At 43.4% G+C, this 22,808-nt stretch overlaps 1 protein-coding gene across 1 annotated transcript in view; it reads left to right on the top strand.

Moving 5' to 3' along the window:
• The window catches only part of LOC124545626, a 258,100-nt gene that overhangs the window by 103,813 nt on the left and 131,479 nt on the right, over positions 1-22,808 (top strand). The window contains exons 4-5 of the mRNA XM_047124573.1: positions 6,504-6,702; positions 19,981-21,282. Coding sequence (XP_046980529.1) covers positions 6,504-6,702; positions 19,981-21,282 — 1,501 coding nt within the window. The remainder of the gene's footprint in view (positions 1-6,503; positions 6,703-19,980; positions 21,283-22,808) is intronic.

Below are 22,808 nucleotides of genomic sequence, written 5' to 3'. Positions count from 1 at the left end.
TTAAGCTTATTGTCCTGTAATTCTCGCACTCCTTGGTTCTACATCTACATCTACATTTATACTCCGCAAGCCACCCAACGGTGTGTGGCGGAGGGCACTTTACGTGCCACTGTCATTACCTCCCTTTCCTGTTCCAGTCGCGTATGGTTCGCGGGAAGAACGACTGTCTGAAAGCCTCCGTGCGCGCTCTAATCTCTCTAATTTTACATTCGTGATCTCCTCGGGAGGTATAAGTAGGGGGAAGCAATATATTCGATACCTCATCCAGAAACGCACCCTCTCGAAACCTGGCGAGCAAGCTACACCGCGATGCAGAGCGCCTCTCTTGCAGAGTCTGCCACTTGAGTTTATTAAACATCTCCGTAACGCTATCACGGTTCCCAAATAACCCTGTGACGAAACGCGCCGCTCTTCTTTGGATCTTCTCTATCTCCTCCGTCAGACCGATCTGGTACGGTTCCCACACTGATGAGCAATACTCAAGTATAGGTCGAATGAGTGTTTTGTAAGCCACCTCCTTTGTTGATGGACTACATTTTCTAAGCACTCTCCCAATGAATCTCAACCTGGTACCCGCCTTACCAACAATTAATTTTATATGATCATTCCTCTTCAAATCGTTCCGCACGCATACTCCCAGATATTTTACAGAAGTAACTGCTACCAGTGTTTGTTCCGCTATCATATAATCTTGTTGTTTTCGGTATGGTGTAATGATTTTTTCCGGAAGACTGATAGGTTATCGCTAGTCTCATACATTCCACACACACCAGAGTGAAAAGTTCCATTTCCCACACTAATTTTAGAAATTCCAAATTATCTATCACTTCTCCCTTATTTGGTCTTATCTCTTCCAAAGCTCATTTAAATCCTGCTTCTGATACTGGATCCCCTATCTTTTTTCTCTTGTTTCTGCATATATCACGTCATTACAAGACTGTTCCCCCTCATAGGGGCCAACAGCGCATTATTTACAACTATACACTCTCCCCTCTGCATTTAACAGTAGAATTCCCATTGCAATTTTAATCTTATCATCCTTGTTTTTAATTTCACCAAAGGTTATTTAGACTTTTCTATATACTGAGCCAATCCTTCCGACAATCATTTCTTTTTCGATTTCTTCACATTTTTCCTGCAGCAATTTCATCTAGGCTTCCCTGCGCTTCCAATTTATTTCATTCTTAAATGACTTGTATTTCGGTATTTCTGCAGTTCCATGAACATTTTTGTACTTCCTTCTCTCGTTAATGAGCTGAAGTATTTCTTCTGTTACCCATGGTTTCTTCCCAGCTATCTTCCTTGTTCCTTTGTTTTTCTCTCTGACTTCTGTGATTGCCCTTTGTAGACATATCTACTACTTTCCAATTGGACTGCCTGCTGAGCTATTCATTATCGCAATATCTTTAGCCTTAGATCTTCAAGCGTATCTCTTCATTCATCAGTACTTCTGTACCCCAGTTCTTTGAACATTCTTCCTGACTAGTCTCTTAAAGTTTAGCCTACTCCTCATCGTTACTAAATTGTCATCTGAGTCTACATCTACTCCTTGGTACGCCTCACAATCCAGTATCTGCTTGACCGTGATGAAGTATAACTGAAATCTTTCCGTATCTCGCAACCTTTTCCAAATATACGTCTTCAACTTGTGATTCTTGAACGGAGTCTTCTTTATTAAGAGTTGAAATATATTACAAAACCCAATTAGTCATTCTCTACTCTCATTGCTACTACCAAGCACATATTTTCCCGTAACCCTTTATTCTGCTCCTTCCCATCATTCCAATCCCTCATGACTTAGATTTTCAACTCCCTTTACGTACGTACTGAATTATCCGTTCAGTGTTCTCACGTACTTCCTCTATCTCTTCATCCTCTGCTTGCGATATAGACACGTATACCTGAACTACTGCTGTGGGTGTTGATTTGCTGTCTTTTATCACCTAAAAGCGTGACACTCTGCGACGTCGTCTTTCGGGCTTACGACGCTTCAAACAGCAAGGTGTCGACACATGTGAAAAAAACGTCCCAGCTCAGAGATTCATGTAACGTGTAAGGTGGGTTAATGATGTCACATTGGTACACAAAAATTCACCAGAACTATGCCCAACACCACCATCGACGTGTCAGACGATGGGAGGTTTGTCACGTCCCCTCTTACCCACTTTTCACCCATTCTATTGACGCCTCTGCGATGGCGATCAGAACCGTGGCGCCCAGCGCTGCATTCAAGCAGTGGCAGAGGAAAACATTCCAGCGACACAGCCGCTCAGAATCAGTACGAAAAAGAACGAGAGGTTGGCATAAAGGAACTCAGTGGAACCACCCTTTTCCCTGGGGCGTTGATTCCCACACATTTCACTGTCTAAACCGACAATTCACAGTGCGATGGGCAACAGGAAGCCGTTCTTGACAACTCTTGACACTGTTGACTCGCTCTGACTTTTCAGCTTCTCTAATCACTGTATTTGCATTAACCGTGATCCGATCCCTTTGGAGCACAGTGCGACCGCAGTTTTTGCTTTTCTATACAGGTTGGAACCACTAGGTACGGTTCAACACCATTCGGTGAAATTTGAAAGTAATCAGAAGAAGCAAAGGGTGATTTCTTTTTCATCTCCCTAGTTTTGTGTCCTCCTGTCGTATGACCAGAGGGCGAAACGACATTGACACATCCGTCAACAAAATGGCAAAGTATTTTTCGAAGGTCCCCAACCGTTTGGCAAAACCCTGGACGCTACCCAACCTCCTTTAGTGAGCACAATAAAAATGTCCGTGTACAGACTGAACCCGAGACGAGAATCCCAGACACCTGCTGTTTCGCTGCTACACTGCTGCTCTTGCGCCTGATAGTAGGCCGTCTGGAATCGGAGAGTGTGGAAGGGGTTGCCGGTTTGCAAGTGGATATGACTTCGTCAAGGGTTCTGTCTGCACAGGTACACTTATAAGAGTCTTAATAATGGTAGGCGGGTGCCATTAGTGGTTTTGCTGAACTGGTGGGTCTTAGAGAAACCCTTTGCCGTTTTATTCACGCATGAGTCACGTCGCATGCCGCCGTGATGACGCAGTAGGACACGAAATAGAAACGCTGAAAAAGCGTATGCACTCTTTGCTGTTTGGATCACGTTCAGAGTTCGTCTCACGTTCAGAGTTCGTCGAATGGCTCGGAACGGTCCCTAGTTTTATTAACCTGTACACGAGAGCAAAAATTGCATGTTGAATCAGTACACAATGAAAAGGGCAAGTGAAGTGTTGAAATAAATGTGGTCGAAGAAAAGCCATCTGGAGTATGGGGACAGAGTAAATACATCTCCACGACAACATACGTCAATTAACAGCGTCGGAAATCGCCACTGAATATGTTTCATAAATGAGAGAAGCGAAACACAATCGCGAAGAACAAACTATCTTTCATTTAGTTGTAAAGATGGCACGTACCTCCATGGAGATCATATGTGATTCACAGTACTGAAGATGAGCCAATATTCATAGGCCTTAAGGTACGCATTTTGGAGCCGATGTATGCTGGAATATTTTTCTTGTTTTTCTGCATACTACCACCTCTGAAAGTTAACCGGTGGAGCTGTAGTACCAGCCGTGTATTTAACAGAATGTTGAGGCACCCGTCACCCAGTTCACATCACCACCGTTCTTCCGATGATTACGCTAGAATAGCAGCTTCCGTTGCAGATGAAAAGCACTTTCCTAAAATACTCGCTTGAAAGCCACATTTTGTCTGCCGCCTCTACTACTACTTCTTGCAGAAGGCTTTTTCTTTCATTCCCTGCTCCCGGTGAATCTAAGCCCAGTCACGTTCATAGGTGTGAAGTGACGCAAAACTTTTTGAGAGATTTTCTTCATTCCGATTTCTTAAATTATCTACAAATTTCTTAATAAGACAAAAGATATCGAGCTTTTTCTCTGCACCATTTTTCCTTAGTTTGACTGATCTTTTACATATTTTCGTAATTTTCGGAAATATCACTGTAATGCTTAGATCTGCCTCTAATGTTTTCTGTCTGTGACTCACAAGTCGCTTCCATGTAACAGTTTAGGTACTGCAATTGTATTATTATTTTATTTCATACTTTTTTTCTGGGCAAGCTGTAAATCTTGAAAAATGCAGCTCGTCTAGTTTTGTACTGTGAGACGTATCCCACATCTTAGTAAACTACTGTATCCACAACTAATAATGAATCGTGTAAAGACCGTAGAAGGTTCTAAGTTCTTGCGTTGGCATATTGGTGAAAACTGGAAGTGGAAGAACCGTATAGTATACCTATTAAGCCGTTTAAGCTTGGCTACATTTGTCGTAAGTATGATTTCCAAGTCTGGAGGTAGGGAAGTCATATTTTTCAGATTTCCATTCACTGATGCCTTAAGTGATAATATTCCGGATAACGTATCACTTAGGTTAAAAGTACTCATTGCACAAAGAAACTAATGAGAATTACGTGCGTGGTTCACAGTCGTACAACTTGCAGATATATTTTTAACCGGCTGGAGATAGTAACCACTGTCTCACAGTACACTTATTCACTTTTAAAAACTATTATCAACAGTCCATATCAGTTAAGGACTCCTACTATACTACAAAGGAATTAATGAATGCGAGGGTCACTCCGAAAGAAATGTACAACATTTAAAAAGTTCAATTTTTTTCTACAACTTTGGAGGTCACAGAAACTATCTTCCCGCTTGTATTCAAATTTAATTCAGCCAGCTTCCTTAAGTGGCGCTGTCTTTGCAGTCCGCAAAGTGGCTACTGAATTTGATGTTCATCTTAAGCATTGTGCGGCTACAGAGTTCCTGTGTTGTGAGTACGAGACACTGGCAAACATTCACAAGAGGTTGAAGAAGGTATGCAGAGATGACGCTCTCGACCACAGGACAGGTAGTCGTCGGGCAAGCAGAATACCTGTTGAAAGTGGACATACCAATACTCGGGACTTCCGCGCAGCGAGAGACAGAGTGCTGCACAGATTCCTGGTAATGTGCACCGTATTCGTGATCTTATTTTGGGTGGAAATCGCAAAACAGTGAATGAATTATCAGTCCTAGAGGGAATAGGAGAAGTGAGGTTGTGCAAAATATTGATACACTTGGTTGAAAAAGATCCGACCATATGTCAGCGATAAAACCGATAGTGACACCACTAAGCTTGAAACATCGAAATACGCACCCTACAGCCCTAATCGGCCACCATGCGGTTACCATTTGCTCAGTAAATTAAACGAACACTTTTTGTGGAACGACATTTTAATATGGTGATTGCCCTCTGAAAGTGGCTAAACAGTGGCTCAGTCGTGCTGGTCCTGCTATACAGCCTGCAGTTCCGTGGTGGCGTAAGACAGTCGAAAGAGAGGGAGATTATGTGGAAAAATTACATTTCGTCTCTCAATAATGTGTCAGCGTACTGTAAAAACATCAAAAATTGTACATTACTTTTGCAGTAAACGTCGTCATAATACTAATACATGAACAACAAAATTTAAGTATCGACTTTAATATTAATTATGCAAGCAGGCCAATGAAAACTTGCATAATTCGGTAGGTACTTTGCCTCAGATATGCCAAAGAGAAAAAGTGTGTTTAGCTGTTAAGACAGGTAATGGTACCTTCTCATCACGCATTAAGATATTCACAAAGAGAAAAATTGTACTTAGCTGTTAAGACATAATGGTTCCTTCTCATCAAGCATTAAGATCTCCTGTACGTTAACGTCGAAAATTTAATGCTATCAACTTCTGCCCTGCATGCGAATCATGTGATACGGTAGAAATGACTCAGGATAGTAACAGAGTTTAGTAAAATCACCTTCTAGAGACGTTAATGTTTATTTACATAGTTAATTTGCATTAACACGCGGATACCGGACAACTAGCATCTCACGACTCCTGAATCGTCAGCACTGGAAAACAAAACATAGCGAAGCTGTCGGGAACAAAACACGCTGTGCACAACGTTGTTTACCGGCGTCGTGTCTTAGCTCAGTTTTGTCTAAAAGTAAACAGAACTCTTGTTTTTTTCATTTGCCACCGTTACCTCGAAAGTTGAAGCATGTTCTTAATTTTTAGTTGCTAGACTTTGAATAGCCACGACATCCCCAGGCTAAGCATCGAGGAAGAGCATTAACAGGTTAAGATGAAGAGCTACAGAGATACCATTTTTGTGTTGACTAAGTAATAGGAATAATGTGGACATTGATACTAATAACTCTATTGTTGTTTGTATAGACAGTGTTCAGCTAAGAACTAAGAAGCTGCACACGAATAAATTCCAAGTAATCAAAAAAATTTATTTTCTTTACTATATGATCGCAATTGCTCGAATTTCGACCACAGGTGATACTAGTAGAAATAATTACTCATTTATACAGAAAATATACCTTAAACAGCCAGCTTGTAGTGATATAACTTTTTTAATCTTTTTATAAATACATGTTTCATGTTTGTTCAGTTAACACATTTCACATCGTAACGTTTACTGACACTTTCCCGCAGTCGCCGTCGTTCAAGTTCTCACGCAAAGCGTCGTCGTCGTACTCGCTGAAGCTGGAGCCGCCGAGCAAGCAGAAGCTGAAGGCGAAGCGCAAACCGCTGTCGACGCCGGCCAGCCCGTCGCGCTCTCGCGAGCCGCAGTGCACCTGCATGACGGCCGAGCAGTACGCGCGCCTGCGCGCCCAGGACCCGCGCTACAGAGGTGGGTCGCTGGTTGCCTATCCGGCTCCCTGTGGGCGCTCCACTCTACCCTACTGTACATACCTACCTACATATCTACCTACCACTGGGGCAGGGTGCACAGGGGAAACACACGCCCTCTACCACATGTACATACGGGACTATGAGGAAGGTCTTACTCACTCTCACAGGGTGTCTTTCGTCACTTTCATGACGATATTCAATATGTGATGCCCCACCCTCTATACGATACTTGCACTAGCTGGCCAAACACGAGCGGATTTTAGCGACGGGCCACAGATATTCCAGAAGGATTTAGGAAATCCTGCAGGTCTCGCCTGTGCGTTAGTGGAGACCCAATGCGGGGGCTGTACCTGCAGTTCTCGGAATCGGCGATCCTGCCTTCCGAACAAAGAATAGAGTATTTTTACATCCAACTATGGAACAAAGGGTAATAAAATCTAAGCTACAAAATGAGAAGAGAGCTCAGAAACATGCAGATCTCCGAAAGAGGGAGGGGGGATATGTTGTATAAACCAAACCTATGGCGAGTGCCAGTAGTAATTTGCTAGTACCGTGTTCATCATTGCATTACACATAACTGTATTACGTCCATTATTTTGCAGGTCTTGTGAATTATTTTCCAAAGGATCAGGGGCTTCCTCGTCCAAACATATCGAACCTGCACGATTCTGAGATGAATGCCCCCGACTCTGAGTTCTGAATCAGATCAATACACCTGGACTGTCGCCTTTCTTCAATCCATTGTTATCCATCTTGTGCGACTTGTCTGTCGAGAAAAGTATGAATGTTACAATACAAACTGGCGTCGACTGCCACAATTTCCATCCCATTATCGTCCCTACTAACTTACTGTTTTGGGTCCGCAGATAAAGCGCGAAAATCAGACGTACGAAGAGACCCGGCCTTCGAGCAGATCTGAGAGACTTAGGCCCGACGTGCGGAGCCTGCACTCCAATAGAAAACGAGGGATCCGAGATCGACGGACCAGTTCCGTCAAAAATATCTGTGGAACTGGTTCGCGCCTCTGGCCCATTGCAGAAATCTGCTCTTGTGTGAAAAGCTGTATTTCTTTGGGGGGGGGGGGGGGGGAGGAAGGAGAAGGGGGCAGGTACATATAATAAGGAAGCATGCATCATCTAAAGGATATGACTATCTCAGTTGTCGAAATGTCACGCAAAAAATGGACTCAAGAACTCAGGTCAGAACCCTAAAGCAACAACCATTAATCAGCCATCCGAGCAGACGTGAGAGATCACGTTGGACAGGTCAGTTTCTTTACAGAATCAGCGAGTACGTGTAGATTGTCGTGTGAGTTTTGTATGTGATTTACGTTTTATCAGATTCCCTGTTGCACCAGTAATAAATGTAGCTTATAGAGCTTTAGTTGTTCTACACTAGGGATGACCAAGATATCGGCACGCGGATCATGCCCGGGGCCAAGTGCTAAAATGCTCAGCCTTGCTTCACATTTTTCCCACCGCCACGCCACGATATCTGAGCGCGAGGATGGTGGAAGTGGGGAAAACAGCGAACGCGCCGCATTATATGGCAGGGCAGTCGTGCTGCATATATGACCAGGTTTTGTGTTAACATTTCTCAACAAGAGAGATCACAAACAAAACAAGTTTTCAGTACTAATTAAAAATTTTGACACTCTGAACAAACAATTTTTGTTTGGTTCAAACAGTCGGCTTACGGACAGATGCAGACGATTTCAGAGTTTCGCTCTCAAGTTGCCACATTATCATAATTGATAATCGAAAAAAGATCTTTCACATAAATGTGTCACTCCTAATATTGTAGCACTTCTGCGAACTCTTTACTGGGAGCTGAAAAATCTGCCTGACAAAATCAAATGTGCTGGACAGTTTTAACGTAAAAAGATCGGTATGATTAAGGCTGGCTTTACCTTGCAGGGCAATCATTTACGCCTGCACAAGCACGGGGGTGCTTTCAACGGAAACAGCGAAAGGTCTCGAAAACAGATGTAAGATTGACAGTGTCGTCAAAAACTTCATAAAAATGTCGTTGTAATATTTGCAAGGCCACAATGAATTCTTCAAACCTGTCCCTTCCTTTAAATCCAGTGAGTTTAGGAAGCTCACTGTGTCCTTCTACAAAGCGATTTTCTTTTTAAATACACCCTCATCAAATGAGAAAGAAATTACCTTGCAATGCCTTACTCTCGGCAGTGCGCTGTCAGGTGCACTTGAAAAGCAGAGTCAGCATTCCATTCTGGATGCTCTAATTTTCGTTCCTGCACTCGTTTTTCTTTCATAAATTTAACAATAGCGAGATTTAAATCGAAAAATCATTCCAGATGGCATGACTTAAACTATGCACTTTACAGTAATACATGAAGTCTCTGTACTCTTCGTTCATCTCCATTGAAAACTGTTACAACTGAAACCAGAATAATGGGTGCAACTTCAAAAATGGTTCAAATGGCTCTGAGCACTATGGGACTTAACATCTATGGTCATCAGTCCCCTAGAACTTAGAACTACGTAAACCTAACTAACCTAAGGACAGCACACAACACCCAGCCATCACGAGGCAGAGAAAATCCCTGACCCCGCCGGGAATCGAACCCGGGAACCCGGGCGTGGGAAGCGAGAACGCTACCGCACGACCACGAGATGCGGGCGGGTGCAACTTCAGAAATTTTACCATTCGTGCCACCAATTTCTTCAAGTGCTCGATGCCTCCAATTTTAGCACAAAGTGCCTCTTGATTTACAAAACCAAGAATCCCGTCCGTCGATCGTTATAATTTTTTGCGCTTTGATTGCCATTTAAATGTTTAAATTCCTTCTGCGTGGTACTATAAAGTCGTTCCTCAGCAGATAAGCAGTACTCGTCACTTATGCGATCTGGGAAACATCATCCCTCTATTCTGTCATTCCCACTGATTTTAAGGGATTGCGACAATAGATCGCAAACAGTTACTGGACTTGTGAACGTCCGTCGTACCACGAACAAATAGCAAAATGTAAACAGATATGACACCACGATTCTGCCGAACTCGGAGAGTTGTGCCGACTGCAGAATGCCGCACACAATGCTGAATAAAATGTCACGCTGTTCCGGATACTTCCGAGAAGGGGAGAGTAAAGCCGAATGACAGGCCGGCCCTTGGCGCGCCCGCGGCCCGTAAGCGCAGTGTGCGGGAAGTACAGCACGCAGTGGCCGGCCCTGCTCTACACGACTAAAGCCTATCAAGTCATCTGCGTGTTTTGGTTTGAGCTTTGGATATGTAGGCAAACTTCCCTGCGAAAAAGTGTTTCGGGTACTGCATCCGATTTTATCCAGTTGACACAGTTCCGTGGTCACGAGCTACTCACCCACGTTGTCCAGATTTCAGCTCCCTCCAGACACCTCCTCTGTTCTGAGGAAGGAACCTAGGATACTGGCTTACCGGTTGGTGAGTTGGAAGGGCGTCACTCAAGTTAGTTTCGTCAAGAGCGTTGGAGGTGGACTGTCAGTCTAGCGGTAATGGGCTTGCCTGGAAACCGAAAGGCCGATGATCGAACCATGTTCGGGTCAGATACGTTTTCAATCTAATTGGTTTCACCTTTCGGGGATGCGAAGATTCGTCAGAAACGACACGATTCGAATTCCACGTTAAACAGGAGTCGATCAGGGACAAGCAGGCTGCCATAGTCGCGTCCTATTGAGCGACTAAACCACGGAATCTTTATTTTTATGATCATCATCTGTGAGAGCTATATATACTGTTTTACTGGCCAGCATGAAACGTTTCGGTACAGGCGGATAATTTTCAACATTTTTACTAGTTTTTGTCACTGGCTGGTAACGTTTATAACTCTGCTGGAAGCTTTTAGAACCCGGAGTCGTCTGGCATTTACCGTTGCAATGAACTTAGCGGTAGAGGGCGAAACAGTATTCATACACCACGAAAACGTCTCTAGATATACATTTTGCTGGCCAATATCCGTTAAACATTCTGGTTCAAACCGATTATGGACTGACTAGTGAGCCTGCATGTCGGTCCGCGATTAGAGTTCGCTTTGCGTATCTCTCCTCTCCGATTCTGCGGAGAATGCCAGTTCTTACCTTACCAATCACATAATTTTCAGTATCCTTTCATTGCACCACGTTTCAAACGCTTCGATTATCTTCTTTTCCGATTTACCCACAGTCCATTATACACAATTCTGTGACCCAAACGTACATTCTCAGAAAGTTCTTCCTACAGCCCATATACAACAGTGAAAAACTTGCTGCGCACTTCCACTTGGGTGTCTATACATACCACCACCTTACGTGTCAGAAAGTAAGAAAAGCGCTCTACTGCACTAAAAGCTTCATTTTCAGGTGTCTCTCTCTGTACGAGTTGATGTGAACACCTTCTTAATAATAATAATAATAACAATTATGCTGTGCTGTACACAGCGTGATGCGCCAATCTGTCTCGGAACTTTGTTAATTGTTTATTGTCATTTTCGGTAGCAATTTTCGTAATCACATGCAGAGAAAAAAAACTGCATTCAGCGTCAGTAGCCCTTCCATCACTGCATTAGACCGATCTCATGATCTCACGGTCACTTCCGCGATTTCTATGTTGTTTTAGTATAGAAGTATCACCAGTATATGCAGCTCGTTCATCTCATATTTTTTCATATTGTGGTTGAAACTTTCAAATAGACAGGGTGATTTTTACCACCGTGTACAAACTCTACGGACTGATCCGTGACAGGATACGGAACAAAAAAGGTCTAATGAACTTATGTCCGGAAATGCATGGATTCCATGCTAGAGACCATTCATTCAGTCATACATTGTTACAGAGACTGCACTCTATTAAGCACTGTACCATACAACCACAGTTATAGAATGTGTTAAAATGGTTTCCACGTGCGTCAACGTATGCGTGTACGCGCAGTAGAACATTCTGTCTCACACTTTCATATCGGCCAGTCTGCATCCGAACAGCGTCAAAGGCAGCATGAATACGCTGATCCAGTGTCTCCACATCTGGAATGGGCTCTGCATCACGATACTTTTCAAATGGCCCATAACAAGAAATCAGATGGATTGAGATCCAGTCAACGAGCAGGCCATGCAACCTCCCCCCCGCCCCTGTCAGATTCATCGACCAGGGCCAAGTGGGCTAGAGCAGCAGCATGCAGCAGCCACATAACCCTTCTTCCAGCAGGAAAGGCAAAGTCATCCGCAAGAAACGCCTATAGTTCCAGCCTGTTAGGCGACGTGGAACGTAGACTGGTCCCGAAATACGGTCGCCAATAATCCCGGACCACACTTCCAACTGCTCCGATGCTGACGATTCGCTGTTACCATACCATGATGGTCCTGCATACTATCCCACAGATGGCTTTTATGAAAGCTGAAGATACCATTCCGCGTAATAGTGGCCTCATCTATGAATAGGATGGATGACACAAATCCCGGAATCGTGGTTGCCTTGTTAAGAAACCAGTGACAAAACTGCTTCCGATGGGGAAAGTCTGTCGCTAGTAAGCCCTGTAGGTATTAAGGGTAGTAACAATTGTCATGGAGAATGTTCCACACGACCGTCTGGCTTACCCTGTACTGGCGGGCCAACTGCCTGGAACTGACACGGCGGCCGTCTTCCACAGTGTTCATTACATTTTCCTCCAAGTATGCTTATGAGAGCTCATGAAATTTTATTTGGACACACCAAAAGTAGTTGATGAGTTGTGCTATTTGGGTAGCGAAATAACTGATGATGGCCGGAGTAGAAGGAATATAAAATGTAGACTAGTTACAGCAAGAAAAGAACATCTGAAAATTACAGGAATTTCTTAATACATAAGTTTAAGTGTTTTTCCTGAAGGCATTTGTGTGGCTTGTAGCCATGCACGGAAGTGAAACGTGGACGATAAACAGTCCAGACAAGAAGAGAATGGAAGCTTTTGAAATGTGATGCTACAGAAGAATGCTGAAGATTAAATTTGCAGATCGAGTAGCTAATGAGGAGGTACTGAAGTGACTTGGGAAATAAAAAACGTTATGGCACAACTTGACTAAACGAAGCGATTCGTTGGTAGGACACACCCTGAAGCGTTAAGGAATCATCAGTTTGATAATGGAAGGAAGTGCGTCGGGAATTGCGGGGGACATTTGTAGAACACTAAGTGATGATGGCAGTAAGTAAATTTAAATGGAAGTAGGTTGCTGTAGTCCTTCGGAGACGACGAAGCTTACACAGGTAGACAAGAGTGGAGTGCTCTTAGTTTTGGTAACAACACTAATTGACCAAAGGTCAACGGATGTTGTGAGTTCTTACGACGTCAGCTATTTTATCTCAGGACTGTTGCGCTACATTTATTATTAATTATATACTTAATCGTGGTTTGCGATATACGTGTATGAAGCGCCTAAATTACAAATAGAGGTCAAAATCCAATATCGTCGTCTGCCAGCCGGCTGAAATCACGATTTAACCATCCTTCGAAATAATTCGATCAACTGTCATATCGTGTCTGAACATACTTTACGTCATTCACCGTCAAATGAAGACAAAGTTCCATGGTAAAGCTATCACATAACTACCAGCATGATTCCAATATGGAAGATTACAAGATACTATACGAAATGAGAAAGTAACAGTGAAGAAGGCGACGGGCGCTTAACTTTCGTCTACTTAATGTACGAACACGTATAAAAACAATTACATGAGCCCATTTATACGAAAAGTTCTATGAAAATCTTGGGGAAGATACCCAACCCATACGATGTCAGCTATGGAGCGACGTAAATTGTCCCCTTGAGAATTAACTGATCACACAGTCTGCGAAATTAGTATTGGGTAAACTAGGTTTGGTTAGTTCGATTTTCTTCTTATCCCGCAGTTCACATGCATATTCATGTTTGGATTTTGTGAATAATTATCTGATTATTATGTACTGGTAGCGTCTATTTATTTTACTAAAAGAAATTTCTCATTTTGTACGTATACTTCCATTTAAATCAAATCACTGAGACGGGTTGTTTCAGCCAGATGTTGAACAGATTCAACACGTCCACCTACACAAGCACTAACTCAGATTTCAAATTAAGCAGAAATACATCCGCTTTTTAGTACACATAATAAAGATCTTCTGTTGAAATAGCACTGTAATTTAATAAAAGCCTAATCCAGACAGCACACCTTCCTCCAAAAAGCATTATCAACTGGGCTTAGGTAGAACTCATTGACATTTCCTTACCTCTTATCCTCCGACGATTTCGAGTCAGCTAACACTACATTCTTCCTGTTCCTTTTCTAATTCTATGCCATCTGTGATGTTAGGATTGCTCATAATGTTTGTATTATAAGGATGTATTTTTGACACGTACGTTCAGTTAATATCGGCTTAAACACAAAACAAAGAGGGTGAATTTATTACCTGATGTATGGTATTGTGCCTTGAGTAGACTTTCCCTACACTTCTGAAAAGCATGTCACCACAATTTGAAACAAAAGCTATTACTCTTCTTTCTGTGATTATTTGTAGTAAATGCTTCAGTATAGGTTTTCACTTATTCAAAGAAGAATATCCTTTACACAAGTGTAATCTGCCATTAGCATTACTTAAACAACGTAAGAGTAATATTACTGATGAAATGTTGTAGTTCTCTGTGCAAAGTTCGGTCACTGTCTCTTTTCTGTCTCTTAGAGTTTACGATATTATGGAACAATGAATCGTCAACTTCTGCCGCACAGGTTTCTTCGTGTTATTTTCATAGCCCGTTCCTCAATCTCAATTCCACATTAATATTTACTTTTGGGTGGAAACAAATTTGTTCCATAGTATCGTGGATTGTAATAACATACTGACAGAATGCTAATATACTGAGCTTTCATTGTAACTCAATCAAAACTGAATAACTGCTTACATAAATTGTTTCTTGTGTTTAAAATAGACATGCAGCACTTCAACACATTTAGCAGTGTATTAATCTGTACTGTATCCATTAAAAAAGCGCACACATTGAAAAACACTTTTATGAATAATAGACTTCCGTCTGTGTATTTTAATAGTTTATCTGGACAGTGTGCTCACAATTAGACATTTCATGCTTGCAATTCACGTATTGATTTTTACACATATTTTCCCACAACACCTATGCTGACACAGTTTGTAGTGTTGATTACTTGCAAATTTTCATATTCAGTAGAGAACGTAACATTAGTGCCAATGTAATACTGTACATTCAAGTATGTCTGTCCTTGTGTATCTTTCCAGTAGAAGCTGTTGTTTACTTTTAATCCAGTCCGGCGCATATTTTTTAAGTACACTTTGATTCACAATCCTTTCTGTGTGTGCAAGCTTGTTCTGTACAGTTATATTCTTTTAAAATAATTTGTATATATTTACTGCATCGCTTTTGAAACTCTTTTTAAGTTCTCAGTGTGGATATTTCTTGTTATTTTGCCTGTATTTTTGGGTTTTATAACAGATCGTCTTTCAGGCGATAAATCATAGGAAGACTAGATTGCAACGTAGGAATTATCCTTTGCTGTAGAAAAGAAATAAAAATAAAAGGGGATTACAGGTGTTCATAAAAGCAAATCAGTTACTGCATTCAACATATTTGATATCCACATGGAGATTATTGTTGGCAATTTGATGGTGGTCTCGAAGACAAGAAGTGAATAACAAACAGTGCTGTAGGCCCTTTAAGTTTTCTTATTTGTTCAAGATTCTGAAAGCCAAATACAGAGAGAGAGTCGGAATAAGTATATGGAAGATTTCTGCATCTTACACTGAATACATCACTTGTCTCAGCTCTTCAACGCTAGTGCTGGTGCTTCATCGACACAAAATTTAGGAATAAATACAGTTATACATTCACTGCACTGATTTTTTTCTGAAGCGAATTTATGCTAGAATACTGAAAATTTTCTTTGATTTGAAAGTGATTTCTGTCCACAGGAAAAGAAAGCTGACATTTTTGAGTGTTATGTAATTATAACAAACATTTAGTTCTAAGAACAGTGCTGAACACTGCGCATCTTAGTAATTTGTAATCGTTAGTACTTGGAGTACTTGCATAATTGTCTTTATTGTTGTATGTTGTTTGAGTTTTGTGTTTCAGCTGTTGTCGCCGCAGCTAACATTTTCACAAGGGTATTTCTTTGTAAGTGGGGTCCTGCTATAAATTATTTCTATAGCAAATGTCACCTTTGTTTATCACGACGGGTTAAATAGCTGATTGTAATAACTTACTTTAAAATGAGTAATATAGAGTCACAAGGGGTATTGTGAAAAAGGTATCGTAATTTTTAGACTAGAGTTTCAAGGAAGGTGGAGGAAGTTACAGCTTCATATTTGGGTCTGTAAAGAATTCAGATTGGTGTCCTACAAGAACGTGATAGTCAGATCACATAACCGGAAATGTTCAAATGAAGATGCCAGTGGTCCCGGAAGGCTATCTCGCTCAGCTGAAAAAATGATTTTTGTAAATGTATAATAACTTTTCAACCAGTGTCGTTATTTCTGGTTTATTTTTCTTGCGTGAAGAATGTGATAGCACGCCGTTTTTAGTTCGCCTGCCCAGTTTAAACCGTTTTATACAGGATAAGTGTCTTCCAGAAATAAAATAAGACTGCTATAGAGCGTTGAGTGTGCCTACTGGGACGACAAAAAGGAAATGCGACAACTTTTGTTAAATAGGGACTTCGGCTGTAGAGGCTATCACATTGTTCATAAATTAGCGGTACACATAACAAAATATTGCCTGAGAGCTCATGAGACGCTAGAAAAACATTCCTTCACTTCCTATCGAATCACTTAATAATCTTAGTAAGCCGTGTTTAATCGTATCTGCTGAGTGCGTCAGGGGTCACGAAACAAGTTGACCTGACAGAACGTTTCGATGATGATGATGATGATGATGATGATGATGATGATGATGACGGTGATGATTTCTGTCAATTAAATAGGTACATCACTGTAAAGTGAGCATCCTCTGTTCCTTTCGGTTTTGCCCCATCGTTTTTGTACTTGCGCAAAATGCATTTTTCTTGATGTCGTCAATTAACTGTTATCTTCGGCCTCTGGTTCTCTTCCCAGCCACCATTCCTTCTAGTATCGTATGCTGTCACTCGTGTAAGATTTTGTTATTAATTGCGATACATTCTGTGCTAAAACTTAAATACAGTTCAGCACTATTACCAACTGATTCCTCAGGAAGTGAAGAAATGTTTTTCTGGCGTTTCACTCGTTGAAAGCAGTGATTTAGATATGTGGCTCTGGTTTATGAACAGCAACGGCTCTCGGAACTCCAAATATATTTCGCAGTTGCAGATCCCTCATCCGCTATTTTCTAACATCTGATTCCAAGAAAGTCAATCAGACCTTCATGAGAGGAAGGTAAATAGGCAATAACATGTTAAGATCTGAAATACTGAAACAAATATATTAGATTATTCTAACAGGCACTCTTACGTGATACAATAGATTTCCAGAACACACAACGAATCTGATAGTGAAATCTCTGCACCCATCCAACAGCGCACTTTACATACCTAAATATGTACCATACGACATTGTACATAACGAAACATGTATGTGTCAAAGATTGAAACAAGACGGCGTTATCAGTTTCTTCTTATATGGCACGCTTTCTCAAGAAATCAACGCCCTTCTCGTTTTATAAGCTGACTGTGGTTCTGTGGCGTACGTACGAAGAGTTTAACCGAAAACTTTTTCTCTACAGACGACCCATTAAAGCTCACTTCGATATCTACACTTAAGAATCCCCATATTACAATCCTCAAATAAAACATGATCATTTAAATCTTTTCTTGACGTGCCATTGTTCCATTCTTCAAATGTCAAAATGTTGGATAAAATGACTGGTTTTCGCCAGTTTTCTCTTAACGTCATTGTGCTAGATTATAATGAGGCCATTTGCCCATCATCATTGGTTTTATTATTTACAGTGGACGTTGTAGCTGGCAGTGAATCTCATACTTGCCATAAATCATTCAGTAGCTGAAAATGATGGCCACCAAATTCAGTAGCTCTTTATTCACTATTTTAATGATCGCACGTGAACTATAAGTTAGTAAACATAAGCATCCATAAAAATATTTTTGAGACGTCTGATCACTGGAAAAGGTTAATAACTTTTAATATTATCATTCTTCTGAAAAATGAAAGTAGCGTTGATTTAACCAACTAGGAGGTACCTGGTGTTATGGTCTCATGGAAAAGATGTGGACATACTTTCCGTGCAGATTAAGATATTGACTGAATATGTTTTTCTGTTACATATTTACGATACATTCACGATTTTAGCTCTGCTACGGGGACACACACTGCACCTTCCGTTACGACGTCATGTTGACTGTCAGGATTACGTCTTGAACCGTGAATTTACTTTCAAAACCTTTTTTTAAGAATTTACTTTATTTACTAGCGATTCATCAAGAACATTAACACATTTAATCACTCTATGTGAGCGTGGAAGTAGTTGCCAATTGGTAACTGATGAAACAAATTATTTTTTTTTTAATAAATGTAAATTTTATTCCTAAAAGCCCGTTTTTTTTTTTCGACAGATGTAAAATTATAATCAGAAAGCACTCTGTAAATATCAAGTTACAATTTATTCAGAGGCAGAAATAATTTTTTTAATAGTATGAGCTTTTGGGTTCAGAACCTTGCCGCTCCATTTTAACACGGCCGTAGTCTCGACCGCTCACAACAACCTCTGAAAGACTACACTGGTGCAAATCTGCAACACACCAGACTACTTTAAACTAAAAAATTTTTAACAACTCACACAAACACACAAAGTATTCACCCCGTAAGAGGGATGGATATGGTACAAAACACACACATTAAAAATTATTTGCCACGGAAAGTGCAACTGGTTTTTAAAAGAACTCTCACGGTGGAAGGGTGGCAACTTTATATACTAAAATGACCATTTAAATAAAATCCATGAAGTGCAGTTTTACATAAAATGTACCAACATGCTTTACATTACACATGTACCACCTCGCATGATGATAGGCAAAATAAAAACATATTTTAGGAATTCGGCCTTTACACCTTAAGCAATAAATTCGTTAACACCGAATCCTACAAACATGACAGAGGCAGCTTTAAACGTACGGAAGACCGACCGACAGACAGACAGACACCAGCTGCCTAACAAATGCGGACGGGAGACAGACGAGTAAGCTGGGGACGAGAGACTGACCAAGAACACAAGTAGAGTTTAACAAATAAATGAAAGAACATATCACGAATCACTTAACCTTTAATAAACTGCGATGTCTGGCGAAGACCTGGTGCAGCACGCCCAAAACGCTCTCCCGAACCGTCCGCTGCCAGCCGCTTCAACGGACGCATGAAGGCGCGCCGATCTCCCGTCTCACGGCGTCGCAGCTCGCACCGGTCAGACCGATGTCGTGGGTTGGCTCCTGTTGTTCTTGTCGGCCGCGAAGTCACTACCCCTCGCTATACGGCGCGGCCCACTGGACTGGCGTGGTGACCTCACATGCGCCGACGCTCCAGACGGACAAGTCATCCTGTGTCCCAGTGCGCGACCGACCAACCGATCGATCCAACCGCCAATGACCATTGCCTGAGCAAACTCGAGCAGACTGGCGGCCTAACACATGCTAGCACTCTGGACGACAGACTCACCGACTGCCGAGCTCATAGCGCCCCTTAAATTCACGTGAACAGGCAACTTTTCCCCTTTTCCACCAGAGGGAGACACGAAAGCTGCGATTGCCACAGCCGCGCCACCGCCAGAAACGGGAGGCGACTGCTTTACACTACGCACCGCGGCGCGCTCTTCAAAACAGTAAATTTTATCACGGCTCACGTCTGCTTGCTGCACAGTAAAAATCTGTACACATGCGCCATGCGGATCAGCGCTGCTCATGAAATGGTGAGTTGGAGACTATATTTACCCAACAACACAAATACGTTATTCCGTTATAACCATTTTTTGTGTATGCCTGTAGCCCGGACGCGCTTATGTACATACTTAAGTTTGTACGGAACCCTCAGAACGCATCGTAATCGCCCGGTTTGAAACAGTTGAAGTTGTCATGCCAACTATACTGAGCTCCACCGACAATTGTCCGCTGGGGATCTATCGGAAGATGAGTGTAATAGGAATCAAATCGGTCAGGAGTGACAATGTGGGCAGGTTAGGTACCAGAGGTGGGGGTGGGCACGCAGGCAGGGAGGGAGAGTGGGAGAGGCAGGAGGGAGGCTGAGTGTGGGACGTCTGCACCGCGTTGCCCCGCTATCCCGCAGGGTCCGCCACGCTGCCGCGGGCGCAAACTCGCGGCACAGACACGGACGCGGCGCCGGGCTCCCGCGGGGACAAGGTAACGGCGGCCACCTCCAGCACCTCCCTGTACGACAACGTGAGTGGCGGGGGCGGCGTCGGCGGTGGCAAGGCGTCTGCGTCGACGCTACCGGGCGGCGGCGGCGGCGCGGGGGGCGGCGGCGGCCGGCAGACGCGGGACCGCGGCACGCAGCAGCAGGACGCCGCCACCAACGGCTCCCTCAAGGCCTCCTCCGCGGGGGCGGCGCCGGCGGCGTCGTCGGCCGCGACCGGGACGGCATCCGCGTCGGTGGGAACGCAGCAGAACCACGTGGGCTCGCAGGCGTCGGCCGGGCCGCCGGAGGAGGCGTCCAAGAGCGAGGGCACGCAGGCCGGCGGCACGCTGGGCGGCAGCCGGCTGGGCGGCCTGGGGGCGGCGGGGGCGGCGCCGGGCGCGGGAGGTGGCCGCCGCGACGCGCACACCCACGCGCACCACCACGTGCTCGCCGCCACCAAGTCGGTCGACTACCCGGATACGGACATGGTGCGCGAGGCGGAGCTGCGCGCCGCCCACCACCACAACCTCAACAACAACAACAATAACAATAACAACAACAACAATAACAATAACAACAACAACAACAACCGGCGATCCAAGAGCAAGAGCACCGACGATATGAGCGTGGGCGGCGTCTCGCTGGACTCGAACACGCTGAAGCGCATGCTGAAGCCGATGCCGTCGCAGCAGGAGAGCCCGGTGACCTCGCCGGAGATGACGCGCCGGCGCTACAACTACTACAACCACGGCCACCACCACCACCACCACCACCACCACGGCGGCGCCATCAACAACAACGGCCGGCACGTGCTGTCGGAGCCCGAGTCGAACCACCACCGGTCGGGCGGCCGCTTCTCCGGGTCGCGCTCCTCGCACGAGATCGGCCGCGGCTACGGCGGCGGCGGGCGCGGCCTCTACCTGGAGCTGGACGCGCGCGGCGGCGGCGTGGGCAGCTGCGGCGACCTGTCGCCCCCCTCGGACAACGTGCTGTTCGACAATCAGTGCTACGCGACGACGCCCAGCTCGAGCAACGGCAACTCGGACCTGGACCAGCCCGCGTCGACGGCGCCCGGCACCGGCCAGGCCACGCCCACGCCCGGCTCGCCCACGTCGCGCCTGCTGCTCGAGTACGAGATGCACCTGCGCAACACGCTGGCCAAGGGCATGGACGCCGAGAGCTACAGCCTGCACACGTTCGAGGCCCTGCTCACGCAGAGCATGGAGAACCTGGGTAAGTCGCGGTGAGTCGGGGCCCGCCAAGGGACACGACATCTGTGGCGCAGTTCAACATCGTCCACCTCTCTGGTGTCGAGTGGCGTCTCTTATACTCCATCATAAACACACAATTGTATCTAATATATTCTTAGGGAATATCCGCTACTGTTATCTGCATTGTTCACAGTAAATAAAATCCGCTGCAGTTTCTATTTGCCGGCCGGTGTGGCCGAGCGGTTCTAGGCGCTTCAGTCTGGAACGGCGCGACTGCTACGGTCGCAGATTCGTATCCTGCCTCGGACATGGATGTGTGTGATGCCCTTAGTTTAGTTAGGTTTAAGTAGTTCTAAGTTCTAGGGGACTGATGACCTCAGATGTTAAGTCCCATAGTGCTCAGAGCCATTTGAACCATTTTCTGAAGTTTATATTTCAAAGTTCCTGTATATAGATAAAGGCATGTACACTAACCAGGTTTCTAGACTCTAATCTCATCTTCAGGTGCTACTTCACAAAAACGTAGAAGTTACGCTGAAGCATTAACAAACTACGCAATACAGAATTAACTAGCACCTGAAGATATGATTAGCGACCTGAAACTATGGTAGTGTACGTGCCTTTATCCAAATACAAGAACTTTGAAATAAGCAATTAAGTAGCATTCGAAGATGGGATTAGTGTTCTGAAATCCGGGTAGTGTATATTCCTTTATCTAAATGAAAACGATCTTTAATATTACAGTTGCAGCGGATTTTATTCATAATATACTATTGTATTAGTTTTGCGATTACAGTCTCGTCGAATTCTTTAAATAATGACAGGCTCTCCATCGACTGCACTATTTATTTTTAATTTAGAACGATTGTAGTTTAGACTTTTAAGACATTTTAATTGGCTATTGTGTTGATAACACAGCACTTGTCAACATCAATAAAATAATAACTTCAATAAAAATAAATTTTTAATCTAACGTGTTTTTAAATTGAACCAACAGGTAGAAAATAATTTCTCGTATACAGATTCCCATGCAGATAATATTCAAACCTTTTGCTTGTGAATTGCAGTACTTGTAAGATTTATAATGAAAAATGTGGGGTGCATGCTACAGTTCACCTCCAAACTAATATGTATTGCAGCTGCCCCACGTTTTTCATTACAAATCTTAGAAGTATTGTCACAGCTATTAAAACTTCACGAGCACATACTTTTAGTACTGTCGTTATGGTACTATGAATCTATATGAGGCTAGAAGAAATTATTTTACGTTCTTAGTCCGATTTAAAAACGTGTCGCGTTAGAAATTCATTTCTATTTGAATAACTATTTTCTAAGTTTTAGTCATCTGTCTGTGAAATTCTCAACAGATTTTAAACATTTTGATGAGATTCTATGCTTTATTTAAGCAGTTATTCATATGTGTATAGGAGTTCCTTAGCTGCCTCTTCGCCAATGTACACATGCATTGCACACGTCTCCTCCTCCGCCTCTCTCTTTCCGGTTCCCCTTTCCTCTTTTAACTGCTCAGCTGCGCGCGTCTGCTCACAC

Source organism: Schistocerca americana, chromosome 8, assembly GCF_021461395.2.
Source record: "Schistocerca americana isolate TAMUIC-IGC-003095 chromosome 8, iqSchAmer2.1, whole genome shotgun sequence".
NCBI lineage: Eukaryota > Metazoa > Arthropoda > Insecta > Orthoptera > Acrididae > Schistocerca > Schistocerca americana.
Note: the sequence above shows the minus strand (reverse complement) of the source record. Positions and strands in the feature narration are given on the sequence as shown.